Source organism: Ambystoma mexicanum, chromosome 8, assembly GCF_040938575.1.
Source record: "Ambystoma mexicanum isolate Mex_15411 chromosome 8, UKY_AmexF1_1, whole genome shotgun sequence".
In the NCBI taxonomy this organism is placed as follows: domain Eukaryota; kingdom Metazoa; phylum Chordata; class Amphibia; order Caudata; family Ambystomatidae; genus Ambystoma; species Ambystoma mexicanum.
This window is the reverse complement of record NC_090929.1, coordinates 1,220,835,385-1,220,856,792: the sequence shown is the minus strand read 5'-3', so window position 1 is coordinate 1,220,856,792 and position 21,408 is coordinate 1,220,835,385. Positions and strand designations below refer to the sequence as shown.

General features: G+C 46.0%; 1 protein-coding gene across 2 annotated transcripts in view; it reads right to left on the bottom strand.

Annotated features, from left to right (window-relative positions):
* The window catches only part of PANK1 (pantothenate kinase 1), a 589,765-nt gene that overhangs the window by 481,669 nt on the left and 86,688 nt on the right, over positions 1-21,408 (bottom strand). For both annotated transcript variants that reach the window (XM_069611321.1, XM_069611322.1), the window contains one exon: positions 8,702-9,054. In XM_069611321.1, coding sequence (XP_069467422.1) covers positions 8,702-9,054 — 353 coding nt within the window. The remainder of the gene's footprint in view (positions 1-8,701; positions 9,055-21,408) is intronic.

Genomic DNA, 21,408 nt, shown 5'->3' with positions numbered 1-21,408 from the left:
ACAGGATGTACGGAAAATAGAAAGCACAGATGAGCTGGAGAATGAAGTGACCACAAACACGACAGCTCGTACATCTCATGCCTAGGAGATTCAAGTCCTGAAACAACAGGTCAGCAAACTAGAGGACAGAGCGGAGGAGGCCGAAGGACGCGCCCGGAGGAAAAATATACATAAAGTAGGCCTTCCGGAGGGGGAAGAGGGCCCTAACCCGATGGACTATGTAGAAAACATGCTGTTGCAAGAAATAGGGGGCGGGGCCCTCACGCAAGGATTTGCGGTGGAGAGAGCACAGAGTGCTCACAAGGAGACCTCCCCCGGGAGCCTCCCCAAGGCCAATAATTGCCAAGATACTGAACTACCAAGATAGAGAGAAGATATTAGAATATTTCCGCAAAGGGGGCACCATCAAGAGAGCAGCTGCCAACATCTCGGCGTACCCTGATTACACTCTCCAAATCCAGAGACGGCATCTGAATTATGGCACAGTGAAGAGGAGATTGCGAGATGCGGGCTTACGATATATGCTGATGTATCCAGCAAAGCTGAAAGTGTTCCATAAAAACAAAGCACTTTTCTTTTAGACTCCGGAAGATGCAACACAATGGCTGGATACCCAAAATTGTCCGGAAGGAGCGGAAAGTCAGAAAAAGGACAGCTCAGATGAGTGAAGCCCGATTCGGAGACCGAGGTGCTGTATATGCTGTGACTTTGGGACTTGATTATACGATAGAGTAGGAATGTGTGGAACCCTTGGGGCGACAGATTAATATAGCGTGGCAGGTCCACGACATGGTGCGGGAGATAGTGGGAGACTGAGAGAAGAACTCTTAAACCCCAATAGTTAGGAAGTTAGGCTGCCAGTAGGGTGGCAACCCCCTGCTGGGTCCTAATATCGGCATTGCCGAAAAGGTACTAAATGCGGGTAGGCCTGAGAACCAGGGATGGAGCTGGGCACCAGTTGGGGTTGGGGAGGGTGGGGAGAGGGAAGGGGAGGAGAAGGGGTGTTGGGAGTTTGTAGAAATGGAGGGGGGCGAGTTAAGTTTGGGAAAGATTGACACGTACCTGGGGGAGGCAGTGATCTGGGGGGGGTGACTAACTGTACGCTAAACCCAAAAGTAGATATATCGGATAACAAAATAGACAAACCTTCTCCGGCAGCCAGGGTACTGCAGACATTGTTAAAGGACTTTGGGTTTGAGGATGCGCCATCAGCAAGACAGACAGTATTCACACTACTCGGCCCTGCAGAACTTCCATACCAGGTTGGATTACATGTTCATCTCGCAAGAGCTGATGGTAGATATAGCACAGATTGAATACAGGGCGAGGGTCTTGTCAGATCACTCGCCGCTGACCCTCACGTGGCAATACAGACCCCCCCCAAGAGCAAGGATACCGACATGGCGCCCAAGAGCTGAAGCGTTAAAAGACGTAATGTTTAGAGAAGACTTGAGAGAAGAGATAGTCAGCTACTTTGAGATTAATACCGGTAGCGTAGAGTCAGCGGGTACGCTCTGGGAAGCCTTTAAAGTGGTAGTGAGGGGGGTGGCGATAGCTAAAACTAAAGGATTGCAAGGAGGGATACTAACAGCACTGCAGGAAACGGAAAGGGAGCTGGAGAAAATGATGAGAAGGGAGGCCAACACTAAAGAGGACGCTGAAACCATAAGCAGGCTTCAACAGGAATGTGTGGGACACTGGGAGAGATTATGTAACATAAATTACAAGAGATATGTGGAAAGGCAACACGCGCAATGACATAAACCAGGTAGGATGTTGGCATGGTTATACAAAAGTGAGACCCCTAGACCAACAATCAGGGCAATAGAGAAGGAAGATGGGCAAGTAGCGGTCACCCAAGAGGGCGTGAATAACTAATTCCTAAAGTACTATGAATGATTATATGGGGATGAAGGGGGAAGCGACCATAGGGTCATAAAGGAAACATTGGAAGACATAGGTATGCCGAGAATTAGTGCGGAAGAGCAAGCTGATCTAGATGCCCCGATAACTCTGGAAGAACTAGAAGAGGTAGTAGTGGTGCAGCTACCCACTTGCAAGACCCTGGGGGCTGACGGTCTCCCCAGTGAATTTTATAAACTGTATAGAGAGGAGGTGCTCCCCCCCGCTTCTGGCCATGTTGAATGAGGTCTATGAAATAGGAAGATTGCCGGAGTACCTGAGAGGCGGTTATAATACCACTCCCCAAGCCCAATAAGCCAGGCAAATATTGTGGATCATTTAGAGCATTGTTGATGCTTAATCAAGATAGTAAAATGCTCACGGCGGTACTGGCAAATAGGATGAAACGGATTATTGACAAACTAATACACCCTGACCAGACTGGGTATGTCCCACATAGAAATATAACTAACAACCAAAGGCGACTACATCGAGTGATAGAACACACAAAAGGGAAAACATCAGAAATTGCAATTGTATCGTTAGATGCAATTAAAGCATTTGACTCAGTTAAATGGCCATGGCTGACAGCAGCCCTATCCAGTTATGGGATAGGACCCGGGTACCTTAAATAGGTTAGATTGTTGTACAGCACGCCATTTGCCAGTGTTAAAACGGGAGCGATAATATCGTAAAGGTGGCAACTTAGAAGAGGTACTAGACAGGGATGCCCGTGGTCCCCCATGTTGTAAATACTAGCGCTAGAGCCCTTGGCGATATACTGAAGGCAACAATATGACATGATAGGGATAAACATAGGGGGGAGAACCGCACCTGATCTCCTTGTATGCTGACGATATGCTGCTGTATTTACAATACCCAGAAGAAAATCTCCAATATGTTCTGGAAGTGATGGAACGATTCACAGCGCTGTCAGGCATAGCGGTGAACCCCAATAAATCATGTATATTCCCGATGGGTAGATAAATCGGCATCCCACGAGAGAAATTGCCAGTCTTACAAATATCGTGGAAGGTTAATACGTTTAGGTACCTGGGGATAGATGTCGTGATGCCTACCCCCGGGGAACCAGACCAGGTCCAGCAACCCCGGAAGCAGGCATCACGTTATTTTGAGCAAGCCCAAAAAACCCTGATAGGGGCTGTTTGGGTGCGGTCCTCTGGCGCCAGGCTCATATGGAGAGTCAGTCCTGGCGCATAGAGTAGAACTTACCTGATGCAGAACATTGCTTACCAGATGCAGACCATAGTGCAGAGCTGCAAGCCAAATGAGGCTTGGAAGGGACTATTTTACCTAGGGACCATTTTTTACTCGGGTGGGGCTGGGGAGGAATACTTACCTGGGACTACTTGGAGGCTATTTAAACCACGCCCGAAGAGCAGCACACGCTTTGCGTTATTCTGCATCCAGCAGCATAATGCTCACCGTGTCTGCAAGCCTGCATCGAGTCTTCTACCAGGCCCGCCTCGAGTGTGCAGCTCCTAGAAAAAGGGAGGAACAGAAGGAGAAGAGGTTAGAATAATAGCAAAACCTTCGATCCTTACCTGAATTCCGGATCCACCGCGCCTTCGAGCTGGAAGAAAGAAGCATTTTACGCGCGCCCCGTCGCCTGCTGCAGCGCCGCGCTGAACTCACCGGCCTTCGCAGCACCCTCACGATCCACCGCATCCTTCTGCACGTTCCCGCCGCACTCTGGCACCTAAGGGGAACACAAGAACAGCAAAGGTGAGCCAAGGGAATAAACAGAGGCAATAGTAACTACCCCCATAGACTTACCTGATTACCGCCGGGGGTACTATTCCTCTTCACGGGTCGGCGCAGTCTCCATTGCATCCTCGCCGTACCCCGGCCCCTAAGGGAAACAAAAGGACAACAAGGTGAGACAAATGTTAGGTTATGTTATTTTGTTTATAATGCGCCAAAGCCCGTGGGCATCCAACCGCAGAGAGGCAGAAGATGTAAGGTGGCTACTACATAACTACATAATCAGTCATATTGATTGAAGAGTACAGTTTTTAGCTGCTTTCTGAATTCAAGTTGGTTTTCAATTTTGCGTACTGTTAAAGGCAGTGCATTCCAGGCTATTGCCCCTTGAACATGGAAAGTCCGTCCAAGGCCCCTAGCACGTTTGACCGGATATTGTTTCAAGGAGCAGCTCTCAGCAGATCTCAGATTTCTCTGAGGATGATATATGCTTACATGTGCTTTCAAATACACAGGAGCATTCCCATAAATGCATTTGTGGCAAGTTGTTAATAGTTTGAATTGAATGCGCGCTGCAAAGGGACAAACAAGGGGAACTCTTCTCACCACAATAGACTTACCTAATTTTACCGCCGGAGGCATTATTCCCCCGAACTTCATATTTTCTCTCCACACCTGAATAAGGGAGCAAGCAACAGGTTACATTCTGGCCTTATTTTATTGAACTGTGTAGGATAAGCCAAATCCTTACCTGAACTTCTTCAGCTACCACGAGGAACTTTTCGCTGGGGTCAAGCTGCAAACTGCAAGAAATCGGACAAGAGTGAAAGTCAGACATGTGAACTCTTACGAACTACATACTTTTCGGAGTCAATATTGTTCTGGAACTCACCAATTCCTTCGAGTCAGTGAAGCAACTGGTTATCAACGCGCCCCTGCGCTCAATGCAGGATGGAGAGCTCATCTTTTCAAACCATCAAGTGAGACTATAAGAGGGGACACCAAGGGTGATCTGTGGGGAGAACAGCAGGGGTGGGGGGATTTATGCTCAACTCCATGGGTGGTTAATCCCCTTTCTCCATTTGCAGAAGAATATTCCTACGGGCCAAGCAAACGAAGCTAGGTGGGCCAGTCCAGTCCGTCATCTCGGCCCTATGCGTCACATTGGTGGAGACCGGAGCTGTCCAGTTCAGATCGACGCCTCTGTGGGAGCGTAACAGACATCTACCATACGTTAGAGGAAGAGCACCAGCATAACACAGAGAAGGCGGTCAAGGGCATCGAAAATAGCATGACATTTTGGGTAAAGCTCCCCTGGCGATGATGGGGAGGGGGCAATGTTGAAAATGGTGGTCCTACCTAGATTATTGCATTATTTTATACCATATTTAATATCGAAACGATTCTTTGACAAGGTGCACAGCATGTGTAGGGGCTTCCTCTGGCATGGGGCAAGGAGCAGGGTAGCCCTTTGGAAACTGCAAAAAGCGTATGATAAGGGGGCATAAACTTGCCAAATTTCGAAATTTATTACTTGGCGAGCCAGCTGCAATATGTGGCAAAATGGCTATCAGAGGACCCAACCTCAGAATCTAGGTTGTTTAGACAGGATTGTGCCCCGTACTTCCTGAAAGAAATCATATGGCTGCCCAAACCAGACATGAAAGAGCGCCCAAAGATGATGACATTGGGGTGGAACATATGGCGCAAGGCTTGTCAGCGAATGGAAAATCCGACCCCATGTTCCCCGCAGGTGCCATTGGTTGTGCTGGCGGGGAAAGAGGTGCAATTAATGAAGATAATTAGGAAGCACTGCGAACCGGTTGGGATAGCGACAATAGGTGATATTTGGCTAGAAGGGGAGATAAAGGAATTCGGGACGCTGGTGGAAGAAACGGGGCTACATAGAGGGCAATATATTACATATCACAGGGTGGTACAGTGGATTAAGGAGAAATGGCCAGAAACAGTATTGGAAGGACAACCGGATACCACTACAGAAATGATATATGATATAGCAGAAGGCTGGCATGAGATATCTATGATATATGAGATGATTATGTCTAAAGTGGGTAGGGAAGTGGTACAATTGCGACAAGATTAGGAGGAGGAGGTAGGTGCCCCAATGAGTGATGGAATGTGGGAGCGGGCCCAAGGATACCATAAGAAAGTGTCTAGGAACGCGAGGTTGCAGCAAATACAGCTATATATAACTCACAGAGCCTATATGACACCCCAGAGGATAGCTAAATTTAACAACGTGGGGAAGCAAACGTGCCCCAAATGTGGCGAGGAAGATGCTGGGATGACGCATATGCTCTCGGCGTGCCCAGAAATTGAGAAATTCTGGGGAGAAATAGCACACAGATTGGAGGAAAAGGAGATCAAACATAACTGTCGGTATAGCGTGGGCATGTCTGCTTGGGGCTTTCACAAGACCACGACACATAAGCAAACTAAAAGACTTGGCGTATATACTGGCGAAGCGTATAATCGCCATGGGATGGAAGAGGTGTCACAGACCTAGGATTGAAATATGGTGGAAAGACCTCCAGAAATGGCCGAAAGCCGAAACAGCAGTGTGGCAAGATGCTAGTAACAGGAGGTGGGTGGGAGAAGAAGCAGAAACTTTAACAAGTTGGAGACACCTAATAGCCACACTATTTGGGCCCATGCAAAACGGGTCAAGTGACCAGGATCTGGAGGAGGACACAAGAGAGGAAATCCCTTTGCAAACTGTAGAAGCAGATCATGATGAGATGTAGGCTCGGGCGGGCGGGAGGGAAGGGGAAAAGCAGACAAGATTGTGTTGTATAAAATTGGATATATTTTAATATGTACTGCAAGTTTGGTTGTGGTTTGTTGGTTGATGGACATAAAATTAATTAAAAAATTAAAAATATTTATTTTAGAAACGTGAATCTGTTGTCTGTGTCTTACTTCATGATGCCTTCACACAACGGATCCCCGCTGCCAGTAGTCGATGGAACAAAGTCAGTCAAAAAAACACAAAACTTTATTGAAAAAAAACTCAAAATATCAAAACAGCGCACAGAGCAAGATGACTCCCCCCCAACACAAACGTGCAGCAAAAATCTGAACATGGCCACCAGTGGTGGAGCTCAGGGAGATCACTGTCGTTGGACCCAAAGGACAGTGATTGGTCTAGAGGAGCAACAAAGGTTTCAGGCTAAAGCCAAACTGCTTTTCTTTTTACCGAGGATTCCAGGCCTGACGTTGGGTAATAGTCATGAGCATGTGAATCCATGCCAGACTATGTGCTGGAGAACATGAACATACATAAAGGATTGGTGTGCTTCATCCTTTTTCCTTTACTAACAACACTCTGTCCACCATTGTCTTTGATGGTCACTTTGATGGACGAATTTAACTTCCTCCTTTAGCTGTGCCAACTGCTCCCTTTGCAACCTTTACTGTGTTGGTGGTAAGCATGGAGATCTTGCTAGAAATATTCAGCCATGGCACATAATCATCCCTCTCACTTTCTTGCAGACTGCTCCTCAGAATATGGAGGGGTGTGGTGGTGCAAAGGAAATCCCTCCTCTTCCTTCTGCAGTAGACCCTGCTGTTGACAGCAAAACTGCTTTACCGCCTCAAAGAGCCGGTCAATTTTGGAGTAACAGTGTATAGCTCCTATCTACCGTGACTCCTTACAGAGAATACTGCTCGCTCCTTGATGACAAGTCATGGTGACCGACAGGAGTCCCTCAACAAGGACAGATGACAAGACCTTGACACAGGGCTTCCAGGTCATCTCCTCAATGACCGTGTCCCAAGCCTCCGGGTTTCCGGACCATCAATGGAAATTCCTCAACTAATGGCTGGTGACAATCTTTTTGAAAATCAACGTCGGCTGTTTCCGCAGTAGCGGATCATTAGAATAAAGTAGGTTTGTCTCTCTGGTTTCTTTTTACAACAGTAGCAACAGCACCCGCCCCCCCGCCCCCATTTACTTTTTGCTCTTAGTCAATAGCTCCCCCGACTAAATATTCAGGTTGTTGCATTGCATTTTGGGAGGATGTAGAGATGGGTCTGAGGCTACCAGATCCCTTAGTATTCTTTGAAGAGCCAGGCTTGGACTCTACCTTTCCTGCATGCTTTTCTTTGGCCTTCTCGCTCTGCACAGTTATGTCTTTTAGGGTCTTTTAAGGGCTTCTCCCCTATGATCTTTTGCAGCCAAGTGCTTTCTCTCTCTCTACGATCTTGTTCTTCTGGACAAGGCTTGCCATAATTAACTGGGTGACTCCTCGTGGTGGAGCAAGCAGTAGATGAGACTCTTGTGGGGGTCCAGCAGATCTATTTTTCCGTAAATAGTTGATGCACATCTTGAACAGTGCTATCCTCAATGCTGTCTGGAATGGCCTAGATCTACACCCACTAATAGATCAAATTAAAGCAGCACTCTGAGCTCTGGTACAGACTGCCAAAAACAAAGCCAAAACAACTTCTACCACACTAATTATCCACGCACACAGAGCAGAGGCTCAATTCCAAGGGTTTCCCTCCCAACATGCAGAAAGAATCTGAAAGCGTGCATTAGGAAGGCACGTAGTCAGCATTACTTGGGTGATGACTAGTGGTGCAGGTACGAGGGGCTTTTTAGGCAAACTGTGGTTAAACAAAAGACAAAAGTTGAATTTTTGTTTTTGAAGTTCTGGGGGTTCCGAACCGGACAGTGTGAATATTCAAATTATGTGAATCTATCAAAGACTTGATGCTAGATATAAAGCAGAGCACAGAAGAAACTTTTACATGACAGGGACCAAGTCCCAGATGATGCAGTAGTTGCCACATACAATTCCTCTCAATGCATTTCAGTGGTAAAAAACAGGACTGGAGGATCAGCCATTTGCAATAGGTTTTTGGGTAGACCAGAGGACGTCGTCTGAACATGCTTGTGTCTCTTGTGCCAACGAGTTTAAAACTGTATTGACGGCTTCCAGTTTTGACGAACACGCTCAAGGATTTAAATATATTAGCATTCGAATTTGGCATGACTGAACCTACCAGAAATCTTTTGTCCCAATAAGCACTTTTTAGTTTCTCCACTTACCGTTCTAAAGTCCTCCTCAAACTTGTAAGCACCACCCCCTGTGGCACAGAGTGTAGTGTGCAAGCTGGAGAAGTTCTTTTCACTCCCCATCTGAATGAATCTGTGCATTGCACAGCTGGGGAAGCGGATGAAGTGCAGGTTCCCTGTGCGACCACACATGGTTAGGTTTTTCAGTTCCAGGTGAACATCTCTGATCCCAGTTTTACCATAAGCAGTATTGGAGGTCAAGTACTTCCTGATGCTTTTCAGGTTCTCCACCTCTTCTTGTTCCTCTTCAGCAGTAATGTCTTTAGGTTCAAAGTAGACCAGCTTCACAAGTGTTCCGCCAATATCCATTCCAAACCATGGAAATGCTAAACAGATGAGAATAAAAACAAAAGTAACTCTTTCATGTCTGAAAAGTAAAATGTGGAATAATACTTAAAAACAATCTGATTTTTATACTTAATTAGATGCACGGAATGTTTCGCCATACGGTCAAAACTGTACAGAATTTCATCCCTCCCTCCCTACCTGGATATTTGGAATAGCACTTACATCGAAATGCCCATTTTTAAAAGTTACAAAACCTAGTATGTGGATTCTCCTTCACATCAGTCATTTTGGTCAAATTTGCTAGCACTTAGACGTCTGCACTGGTTATCAATTCAAAATGGAGTTCAATGAAAACCTCTGGTGGACCCCACCAATATTAAACTGACATTAGGAAGGCCCTCCTCTCCAATAGGCAATTTTTTGTAACGCATGCAAGGGAAAAGGGAAAGTGTTGCTCTCTAACCAATGGCCGAAGGCTGGGGCCTAAATTTAAGGAGTGCATTATCGGTGAAAGATGTTTTGCAGTCCAAGATTCCTAATTGTTTCGTTCATTTTTAAAGTATGCTCTTGGCGCTGGAAAAATACTCTCTAATTTGCTGGAATTAGTTATGTAACAGCAAGGTCGTTAAAGCTTCCTCAAATGCCATGTTCAAGATGTTACGGATGCTATTTGGCACATCGTTATGCAATTATAGCGCAAAGCAGAAAAGGCAGACATGTTAGCCGGGTCACTGCTCTGCTTCTAAATGTTTTCCTTTTGAATGGGGGAAACCTGCTTTAGAAGGGAGAAATCCGTAGGGAGAGTCCCTGAAAGAATGAAAATACCTTTGCAGCTTGCTTGCAAAAAAGGAAAAAGAAAATAAAAAGCCCAGGAGGACCACTTCAAAAGTACAGGGATTACGTAGCATCCAGTGAATCAGACTATGGGAGAAACATGTGGTCTATGTCTCCTGAACAAAAGACACAGTGCAGCATTCTGTATGGCATATAGGTATTTATTGAATACAAAAAGCCAAGCAGCCCTCTATAGGGAGTATCTGTAATCCAAACAAAGCTTAAATTGTACCTGTGACCAAGGATTTGTTTAGTAGCATAAAGAAAAGGCAGGGTTTCTGGACAACCTTCTGATAGTGAAGCACACATTTAAGTCCTTGAGAGAGGAGACTGGTATATTACACAAAGCTAATAAGAGTACCAGACAGGCATAATCCACTGACTGTTTTAGTGGTGTAGCATAAAATGTGGGGGCCCTCCTGCAAGCCTTGCTGAGGGCCCTCCCCTCACCCCATCCTCCCTATCCCCAGCTCGGCAAAGCACGGGTCGTGCCACAATCCGGGCCTGCCTGGACCACCACGCATGCACAATGGTCATGGTGCTGCGGAGGCACGTCGCGGACTGCACTGTGAGGAGGACAAATATGCGTTTTAATCAAATCTTAAATCCATCACCTAGTATAGAAACAAGGGGGCTTTGCCAGGCTTCGGGCACCCACATCTACCAGCCAACTGTGCATGGCCAGTAATATTACGAGAAATAATAATACAATAAGTAAACACGTTCATGCTGACTCTGCCAGTATCCCCATATACGAACATTCTCTTGTTGGCTTTGCCGTTAATGCCAGTAAAGATCTCCTGCCACAGGAAGAAAGCATGTTATTGCTGTCTGCCCAAATGCCTCCTCAACTCCCGCACCACCATGTAAGGATACTCTTCAAGTGGAATTCACCCTCAACGACAGTAAAACATGCAATGCTACAGTAAGGAAACATTTAGATATACACCCCCCTTCAACCCAAACACCCCTCCATTTAAGAACAATCATCAAGTTAACTAGCATTTTTGGGCAAAGTCAAACATGTTCCAATGCCCCTTGCAAGGGCCCAAAGCTTGCATGCTGTAATGATGAGTGAACGCAGGGAATGCAAGTACAAGCATGTACTTTATTACTATTGTTATAAAATAACTAAGGCATAAAAAGGGAAGTATAATGTATCGAGCCCCACGATGTGGCTCCCTTCTCTTGTTCTCTCTGCCAACCGTCTCTGCTCAATCATCTGCATTCCAACTCTTGTAACACGTATTCCAGGGACATGTCGGCACTACTTGTGCTGTGGGACACGTGATTCCAGACCAATGATACAAATCCTTGGCGGAAATTTACAGCTGCGTCTTCCTCAACCACACACGTATTGAGCCAGTCGTCGTGGTCTACAGTAGGATCTTCCACATCGTGACCGGCAAACAATTTCTGTATTATTGTTAGGCAAGGAAATATCCAAATTCTGTTCACTTCTTTCCTTGACACACACGCACACACCCTTCGCATTACACCTTCTTTCCGTCTGGACACTCACCTGTCCTCATTTCTTTCACATCAGAAACATTCACCACACCTCTCATTACACACATTATTTCCACATTCCATACACGTCCATCATCCACTCTTACAGTATGTTTAAACATCACAGATCCCACCAATGGACCACTTACATGGCCCATTCCTGAGAGCAAGGGGGAAGTTTAATCCTGACAGTGTCTCCTACAGCAGGTGACTTGTTCTTGGTTCTCGGCACTCCCACTTTTGTCATCTGCTGTTTTGTTCTTAACTTGAGAACTTCCGATACGCTCTACAAGTCCCTATGGTTTCCCTCTTGTGTTGTGCTCCTACCTAACCAAGGTGGTACAAGTTTGGTATTGGCCTTGCGTCCTCGGCTAAGTTCGAAAGGTTAAACACCAGTTGTACAGTGTGGGGCGAAGCGATGAGCTACAATGGTATCCCTCACAGCTTTCTTCCATTCCAACCCATTGGACCACGCCCAACGAATGGTCTCCTTGAGGACACGATTGAACCTCTCAACAACACCATTCGTCTGGAGGCGATAGATGGCACTGAACTTGTGTTCTATGGAGTGTGCTCTGCATTAATCACTCATCTCCTTTGAGCGAAATTTGGTTCTGTTATCAGTAACTAGGACTCTGGGAAAACTCTCGTTCACTGATCTCATCCAAAAAATTGTTAACTGACTTCGTAGTGATGCATGGTTTGATCAAAACCTCAGCCCACCTGGTAAGCAAATCAATCACCACCAAACAGAATGACTGCTCACCATCACTCCATACTGGGCCCAGCACATTCAGACCCAATTTGTCCCATGGCTTCTCAGGAACATCAGTCACAACCATAGGATAATTGGAGCTCACACACACACACACCTTTTCACTATTACAGCAAAGGATACAATTGCATACTGCTCTCTCAATCTGAAGGTTGCATCTGGGACACCAATAGTCGTTCCTTATCCTTCGTTTAGTCTTAATTCATTGATGTCCCTATTGGCCAAATCTATAATCCTTGATCGTACATTCACAGGCAGGATGATCTTGACTTCACGCATCAACAAACCTTCCTGAATGTTCAAATCATCAATAAGGCACTCGGTTCTATTCCTGAAAATAACTTCTCCTCTGTGCACCATTACTCTGTATTGCATTCTTCAGCATATTAAGCGATTTGTCTTCGCTCATTGCTTGTTCCCACTCCTCAAGTGGAACTGGCAACAAATTTATATTAAAGACAACATCCTCATCAAGATTTTCCTCATTCAATTCTACTACATTTGTAAGCCTGGATAGACAGTCCGCAGTTCTAATTTTAACGCCGGGTACATATTTGACCACATAATTGAATTCTTGTAACTGGGTGACCCATCTCCTAATCCGCTGTGACACCTTGTCCAGACATTTTGATGTACTTATCTCTACTAAAGGCTTGTGGTCTGTGTGGAATTCAAATTATGTGCCCCATATTATGTTTCTAAACTTATCCGCCACCCATTTAATGGCAGTGCCTCTTTCTCAATTTCGAATGAATTTAGAATAATATTCAGCCATGCCTATAAAAGTTCGAACCTCATCTTTTGACTCTGGTCTGGGCATGATCTCAATTGCATCTGTTGGTGCTTCCTGGGATGCATTCTCTCTGCTGAAATAATATGTCCCAAATATTCAATTTCTGTTCTGTTAATTTTACACTTTTCTCTACTTAAAGTAATCTCGGCCAGATTGAGTTTCTTGAAGACATGTTCTAGCCTTTCATTGTGAAGCTGTGCATTATCTGCATATACAAAAATATTGTCTTGGAAGCATACTATGCCATCCTCCCCATCAAACAGCCTATGCATGATTCTTTGGAAAACTGAGGTCGCGGACACAAGGCCAAAAGGCATCCTCTTCTATTGAAATAACCCGTCAGGGGTCATAAATGCAGTGAGGGTTTTGGATTCACGATGCAACTTGACCTGATGATAGGCACATGTTAGGTGTAAAGTGGAGAAAAACTTGGCTGGACCAATCAGACACAATCTCTTGAATATTAGGGAGAGGATATCTTTCAGGAATTACACACTTGTGAAGTTCTTGCATGTCGAAGCATATCCTGATCTTTCCTGTCTTCTTCCTTAAAACTACAAGGGGTGAGACCCACTTGCTGGCATCTATTCTCTCTATAACGTCCTGCTCTTCCAATTTCTTTAATTCAGCCTTGACTTCGTCTCTCATGGATAAGGGAATGTCCCGTAACTTTTGCACCACTGGTCGATTTTCTTTCATCTTAATCTTGTGGACGAATCCACGCAAGCACCGTATCTCATTGCGGAAAACCCTTTCCCTAACGGCCTGTATATCCTTGACACTTTCACTTGTACCAGAATTTTCCACTGTGAACACAGTCTATAGCATTGGGATCGAGTCGCACTTTGTGGGATCGAGTCGCACTTTGAGTTTCCGTTGGTGAATCCAACTCAGTAAGGGTCTTACGCTTTCGTGTCACATAGATCTTTCCTTGTGCTATTCCCTCCTTGAATTTTAATGTGCACTAGAGCCATCTCAATCGCTACACCTCCATATGCCCTGGGGTTAATTTCTGACTCATGAAGAAACTCATTGATCCCAATCATTTAATGGCAGCAATGTGTATTTAGCACCAGAGTATAATCATGACCATTTTTGTGCCATCTATGAATACAGAGGATTTGGGGCTTTCAATTTCTTCATCATTATCATCGTCAAATAGTGTGTACACGCACTCTTCTGCTTCCTCTTCGCTGTGCTGATCACCAATGTAGTTGGCAGAGGGCCTCTTCACTCTTCAACACTTCAACAAATGTCCCTTCCACTTGCATAGTTTGCAAATGATTTTTAAGGCAGAGCATTCAGGATCATCTGCCCAGAGGACTACATTGTTGCAACGAAAACATCTGCTTGGACTACGGGGTGGTTCATTTTTCGTCCTCGATTCGACATTCTACCTTCTATCATTTCTCCGATCTGACCTGCGGGTCCTTTCACAGTATTTCCTTTTCCCAGAGGCATCTTCAATTGGTGAAACATTCCCACTCATATTGGACGCATCAACACGCATTCAATTCTTCTTGGGTTCCTCAGTGCTGACGTTTGTATGGCTTACTCTACTTTCTAACATTTTAACATGTATCCGTGTGCTCTACCTCCTTCACAAACACAAAAGACTACCTCTAATGATGGGCCATCCTCCGACCATAGTCTCTCTCTTACTTTAGCATTTTTGCACTCAGGCATAAATTGGTCCCGGATATGCTCATCTAATTGCTGATTGAAATTGCAGGTTCTTGCTAAATTCCGTAGTGCAGTTATATATTGCTCTAGGCTCTCACTTCTTGCATTCTCTTCCCAAATTTGTATCGTTCTAGGATGCTACTGAGTTTTTTCTCTTAGTGTTTGGCAATCTTTTCCACTGCCCTCTCATATACGTTCAGATTTCCCCCTTCACTTTCCGGAAGTCGCAGTAAATCTTTGAATTTTTCCTGTCCTGCTGGACCTAGACAGTGCAATAAAAGGGACTTCCTCCTTTCCACACTGCAGATTTGTCCACAGACCACATTAGCATAATGTTCGAATAACTCGATCCACCTTTTCCATAGAATTGTGGGCTCACCCACCTTGGGCAAGAACAATGCAGGGGGTGGGCACACAGCTGAATGCCATGTCAGGCATGAGGGGTTGATGAGCTATGGGCAGTAGGCCCGTTTAAACATGAAGAAAACTCGCAATTTGATGTATGTGTACAGTTTTATATCCTTCAGCGGTAGCAAAAAAAGTACTCCTTGTGAGGTGCAGTTGTGGCAAAGTGCAATAATTGAATTTTTTTTGCGATGCTGGTCGAAACTGTTAGTTCAGCAGATTGAAAAGACTTGAAATGAGATTTGAGATGCACTCCTATTATATGGAAGTGGTAATTCTCCCATAGACGTTTGAAATTTGAGATGGGCCCCCCCTGCGTGGGTCCGCCCACGCTTCCGATAATTAAGAAGAAGGAGGAGATGGGCCCCTATTACTTGGCAGTGGTAATGTTCTCATAGGCGTGTGAAAATTGAGATGGGCCTCTATTATAATGGCAGTGGAAATTTTCTCGTAGGCGTTTGTGCTGCCATTAATGCAACAGTGTTCAGGGCAGGGATTAGACGAGAGACGTGACTTCCCCCCCAAATAAATAAAAACTGTGCGTGTGCACCAACCAAGCGTGGAATGCTTGTCACGATCCGTGTCTGGAGGCTGCTATGATTTGTGCCAGGAGACACACAGCATTCATGAAGCCGGGAGCGCTGAAATGTATGGAAGTGTGCTGAGGTCTCAACGCGGCGTCGTTGCTGTTTGCTAGACGGCGCTGCAGAGGGAATGGGAGGCTCTCGCCTCAATGCTGCGGTTTCGGCTGCAACTGCGGTGTAGTGGGGCTCGCTGAAACCTCCTCATCGCCACTTGTAATGAAGGGAACGCAGGGAATGCAAGTACAACCGTGTACTATTGTTATAAAATAACTAAGACATAAAAAGGGAAGTATAATGTATCGAGCCCCACGATGCGGCTCCCTTCTCTTGCTTTCTCCGCCAACCGTCTCCGCTTGCTCATCTGCATTCCAACTCTTGTAACACGCATTCCAGGCACGGGTTGTCACTACTCGTGCTGTGGGACACGTGCTCATACCCATAAGTCACTCAACCAGTGGTGGCTGGTGAATTATTTAATTGAAGGGGCATAACCATTTCCCACAATATACCAGAGTGACCAAGCATAGCGAGGGAGCCCAACCCATTCCAAGAGGGGGTTTGGGGGGTTTCCCCTTCATCCCCCCAAAGATAAATGTTTGGATAAGGGTGCATTATACAGCACACACGGACATACATTGGGTAAAAAGCCAGAGCATTTTAAATAGTTTTTTAGGGTAACTGCAAACCAAAAATCCAACATATGCAAGTCACCACAGTAAGACATACTGTGAGAAAAACGAGGGTATTCTCACTCCTGAGCCCCTTGGATCCTCTGCGCGGGTGGCCAGGGAAAGGCCATTGCTATTGAATCCCCGACCCAGGGGGACGGATAAGCAAGGGAGGATCACCTGGGTATTTATTTATTTATTAGCATTTATAGAGCGTGCAGCAGCCCTGGGGCATCGTGGCGCTGTTACATGAGCATAAAAACTGGTTACAAGGAACATAACTGTTACACACAGACAGAGACACTTGATTGTGTGTGACAGTTCTACGTACTTGAATACATACTTAGTTACAGGTAGTACAGAGAGTTGAGATAGCAGAGGCAGCGGTATGAGTGGCAACAATTACAGAGCGTGCTTTTGAGGCCTTTGCGGAATGCCAGGAGGGAGGTTTCAGCACGGAGGGCGTTGAGAAGGGCATTCAAGAGTTTCAGGGCTATGTGAGGAAAGCCCAAGCCCCCTGCCTTGGCCCTTTTGATGGGTGGAATGCGAAGTTGGTTAGTGTGGTGTGTTCTCCTCGGGCGTGTGGAGGAATCTCTGTGGATGGATTCCAATAGGTAAGCAGGGGCGGCAAGGCGAAGACATTTATGTGTTAGAGTAAGGGTCTTGAAAGTAATTCTCTCTTTGACCGGGAGCCAGTGGGCATCGCGTCTGGCCTGTGTAATGTGCCCTCTTTTGAGGATCTTAAGTGCTGCTCTAAGCGCATTGTTCTGTACCACTTGAAGCCGGTTGAGGTTTTTAACAGCGGTGCCAGCCAAGAGGACGTTACAGTAGTCTAACTTGGCCCCTATGGTTGTTCAAGCAACGGAAAGGCAATTTTGGCGGGAGAGGAAAGGTTTGATGGCGTTTATTAGTTTGGTGGTATGAGCTGAGGCAATGGCATTGACTTGTTTATTCATGGATAGGGTGGAGTCTAGGTGGATACCAAGGGTCTTGACTGCAGAAGAGACTGGGATGGTGGTGTTATCAATGGTAAAGTCACTGTACTTTTTGTTGAGTTTGAGCAGTATTTCCTGGGGACCTATGAGGATGATCTCTGTCTTGTCTCCGTTTAGGCAGAGCCCATTAGTTGCCATCCATGCTTGTATGGTGGAGTAGATTCGGCGAAGAGCTGCTGAGTCATGTTCATAGGAGCCAGTGAGGGGGACTTGGGTATTGTCAGTATAGTTTGTGTATGCTATGCCGATGGAGTCCAATTTATCAAAGAGGGGTTGGGTGAACAGATTGTAGAGGGTCGGTGCGGTACACGATCCCTGTGGCACACCACAGTGAATGATGGAGGAAGCAGCGTTGGCCGTGCCAGAGAAGACTTTCATGGCCCTGCCTTCAAGGAATGATGTAATCCAAGTGGATGCCTGCTTGGAGAAGTGTGCTGCATCTGTGAGGTGAGAGGTGAGGGTTTTATGATCGACGAGATAAAATACTGCTGACAAGTCTAGTAGCAGTAGGAGGGCTGGTTTACCATTGTCCATTATTTTGGTTATTTGGCTCTCTAGATCCAAGAGGGTGATTTCGGTGCTGTGGCCTTTACGAAATCCTGATTGTCTTTTTCCTAGGATGGAGTTGGCTTCAATGAAGTGCTGGATTTGGTTATGGGTGGCTTTATCGAGGAATTTTTAGCAGGAATGGGACCATGGTGATGGAATGATAGTTGTTGGGGCATGAGAGGTTGAGGGTGGGTCTTTGGGAGTGGGGTGCCCTTGGGCGAGACATGGTATCCACTTTCCGTATTGATAAATCAACCCAATCCGTCCCGTCTTCCTGGACTGTTACAAGCCAGTTCCCCTTTTTCCTTCACACATGGCAATTGATAATACTGAAACGAAGAATAAACAACCAAAAGCAATGAAGACTATGCTCTTTTACCACTCTGGTACTGGGACGAGGAAGATGCTTGCTGAGAGTAGTAAGGGTAAGGCATGTCCCTTTAATTGTGGTCAGGCAGGGCTAATTGAACATTCGCACCTGCAACCTGTCAAAGGGCTGCAGGTGTATAAAGGACCCCAATTCAAGGTGGGAGGAGGAAAGTGGAAGCAGAGGCGGAGTCGAAGCAGCAGAGACGCCATGAAAGGTAGCAGGGAACCATGGCAAAGGAGCACGCTTAGACACGGAGGTCCTTCCAAGGCAAGCGACTTGTGGAAGCACGGCCTGAGAGCTGAAACCCCATGCAGCATGTCTAGTTCTGGGAAGAGAGCTGTGCGGAGAGGCCGTCCCCATTCATGGAATGGCTAGTGCTCGTTCCCCTGTGTTGAAAAGGTGACAGAGGAGTGCCTGAGGGCCAGGAATCTGAACCCTGATCTGGAAAGCCAAGGGCCGGGCGATCCGTGCTGCTGGGAGGTCCTTAAGCACAACCAGTGCGTTTCTAGTGAAGGAGAAACCCGGAATGCAAGTGTTTGAACTTCTCATGAGGAATACATTGTATCGGTCGCGTATGAATGATAACACGTTTTCGAAGTTCTCCGAGCATTGGGTATTCCATTCTGAAGTAAATAAAAAAGTATTCACTTTCCGAGAAGCATACACTGCATCCCAGTGGTCGCGTGTGAGAGATGACACGTTGAAAGTCTGAGCATTGGCCATTCTATTTCGAAATAAATAAAGAAGTATTATACCGCTGGCTGAACGAGTGTGTTGTGAACGCTTAATGAACAATTTTGAGTAAGTATTGCAGTGTGGGCTGAATAACATATGTCTTGGAGTGCAACCCTCACCTATTGAATAACCCACGGGTAAAAAGGGAAGGTGTGTTTGTAAGTGCAACCCGTTTGCAGTGTATTCTAAAACTGAATGAAAACCTTAACATTTTAGGGTCACCCAACTTGTATCGGTTGAGCCGCATCCCTCTCCTGACACCATGGTACTTCCACATTTATTGAATACCGAACTCAGTGAAATCTTCGCAAGTGAAGTCAAAAGCTGCATATTAGAAAGAATTAACTTTAAGACTTTGAAGTTGGTTTTGAATATAATCACGATTTATATCTGATCTATCAACAATATCAAGAGAAGTTTAATGAGTGGCAAATACTTTTTACAGAGAAAAAACACAATTCTGGTGTGGCTGAACTCAAGCTTTGAGAAGGGAACCCTTAGGCTGGAACTATTCCTTTGGTACTTGGATTTGTGTTACTTGGAGATTGGCAAAGGGAACCCCGAGCACTGGTGAAAACTACATTATTCTAAGTTCACAAGAGTTAACCTTGAGACTTTTGCTAAAACAGTTTCATACTTGGGGAAGGGAGCTGAAAGGAAATTGAGCTGGAAGAGGCTCGGATCTTTGTGCTTGGACACAGTTTCTTTCGGTTGCTGACATTCCTACACATTGTATAGATTAGTTGTGAGGGCAAGTATAGGTTTTGAACGCAGACAGATTCTTCATTTGAACTCGGACTCAAGACTTTCCTTAGTTTTATTTAGGTAGGGAAATCCCACCTTAGCATAGGGCACGTTTTTCAACCCGACATTTACGCGTTAATAAAACCATTTGTTTTTCATTCTGAATCCGTTCTCTGTGTCCTGCATGATGCCTTCACAGATGGTGTCAGGAGAGGGATGCGGCTCAACTGATACAAGTTGGGTGACCCTAAAATTTGAATGATGCCTTACCAATGCCTAGACTGGTTGCAGCCAAATGCCAGTCTAGCCACTAATAACAAATATATTGCCTGCTTTATCATGGATGCCCATTACAATTTAGCGCACCAACCACTGTCTCCCCTCCTCACAGTCCCACTCTCCCTACTACGCCCAACCCCAAAAATCAGCTCCTCGGCCCAGCACTACCTGCACATGCCTCTTCCTCGCCCCAGTACTTACGTATGAGGCACCTTGCCTCATATGCAAGTACTGGGACGAGGAACAGTAGGGCTAGCAGTAATGAAGATTACAGGCAAGTAAATGTCACGACCCTCGCCCCAAAACCCCCTCTGGCCAATCCATTGGCCAGGTGGAGTCAGGACTTGGGCCTCTAGAGCCTGCCATCCTCTTCAAAAGCCCTCATGGGGCCAGTCCTGGCACCTATGGCGCCAGGCTCATACACCATGAAAAACAATGTGCTTGGGAACTACTTTATTGTATTGTCAGCCAACATGGAGGCATCCACATAGCTTGGTTCCTAAGAACCAAGCTATGGGGTCTAGTGTTTTGGATGTGGTAGCCTAGGGACTACTTTACCTCGACTATTTTGTTGGGGCCATTTAAAGCACACCCGAGCAAGACAACACGCTTTGCGTTACTTTGCAGCTTGCAACGTGACGCTCACCGTGTTCAGCTATTCCCTCGAACCTCGGAGAAGCAGAAACTGCAAGGAGACAAAAGGAACATCATTAGCAGCAGCATCTTACCTGCAGACTTCATCTTCAAACACTTGCAGCTACTGAGAACAGCTTCCTCGAATCTGCACACCTCCCGGACAGAATGACCTGAAAGAGGAAGATAGAGGCAACATTAAAGAAAGCAGTAGAGACATTTACAAATTACGAACTGCTCAAAAGGCTTACCTGACTGGTCGCCTCTCGGCTGGCACCACTCCGGACATTCCACTCGTGCTGAATAACACCGCGACCTACACGGAAGGAAAACACAGGTTAGCAAAGGCAAGACTTTGCAGCGCTGCGCATAGCGCTTACCGCATCATAGCGCTCTTAATGCGCCATCATTTACCAGCAGGGCTCAACCAAGCCAGTTCGCCGTGCTGAAGCTCCGCATACCTAAGGGAGAAAAAAGAGACATTTTAAACAAAGAAAGGCATGCAGGATAGTAACAAAACTAAAGAACAGCAATAAGACCTACCTGAACAATATCAAACGGGATGGCGTCAGTGAAGTAACTGGATTGCACTCGCCCATGAAAGACAATGCACCCCTGCAAAGAAGGCAGGATGGAGAGCATGCCTAATTCTACCACAAGGTGAGGAGAGGGCGCCAGAAGGACTGAAATCATATGGGGGTGGAGGGAGGATACTTACCCCAGCCGGTCAGTCTTGAACACAGTCCTCCTGCATTTTCAGGCAGAACCTTCCCCACAGACCACATCAGGGCAAAGCTGAGAAGCATACCAGTGAGTAACCCGGCTGGGTGGCGTCC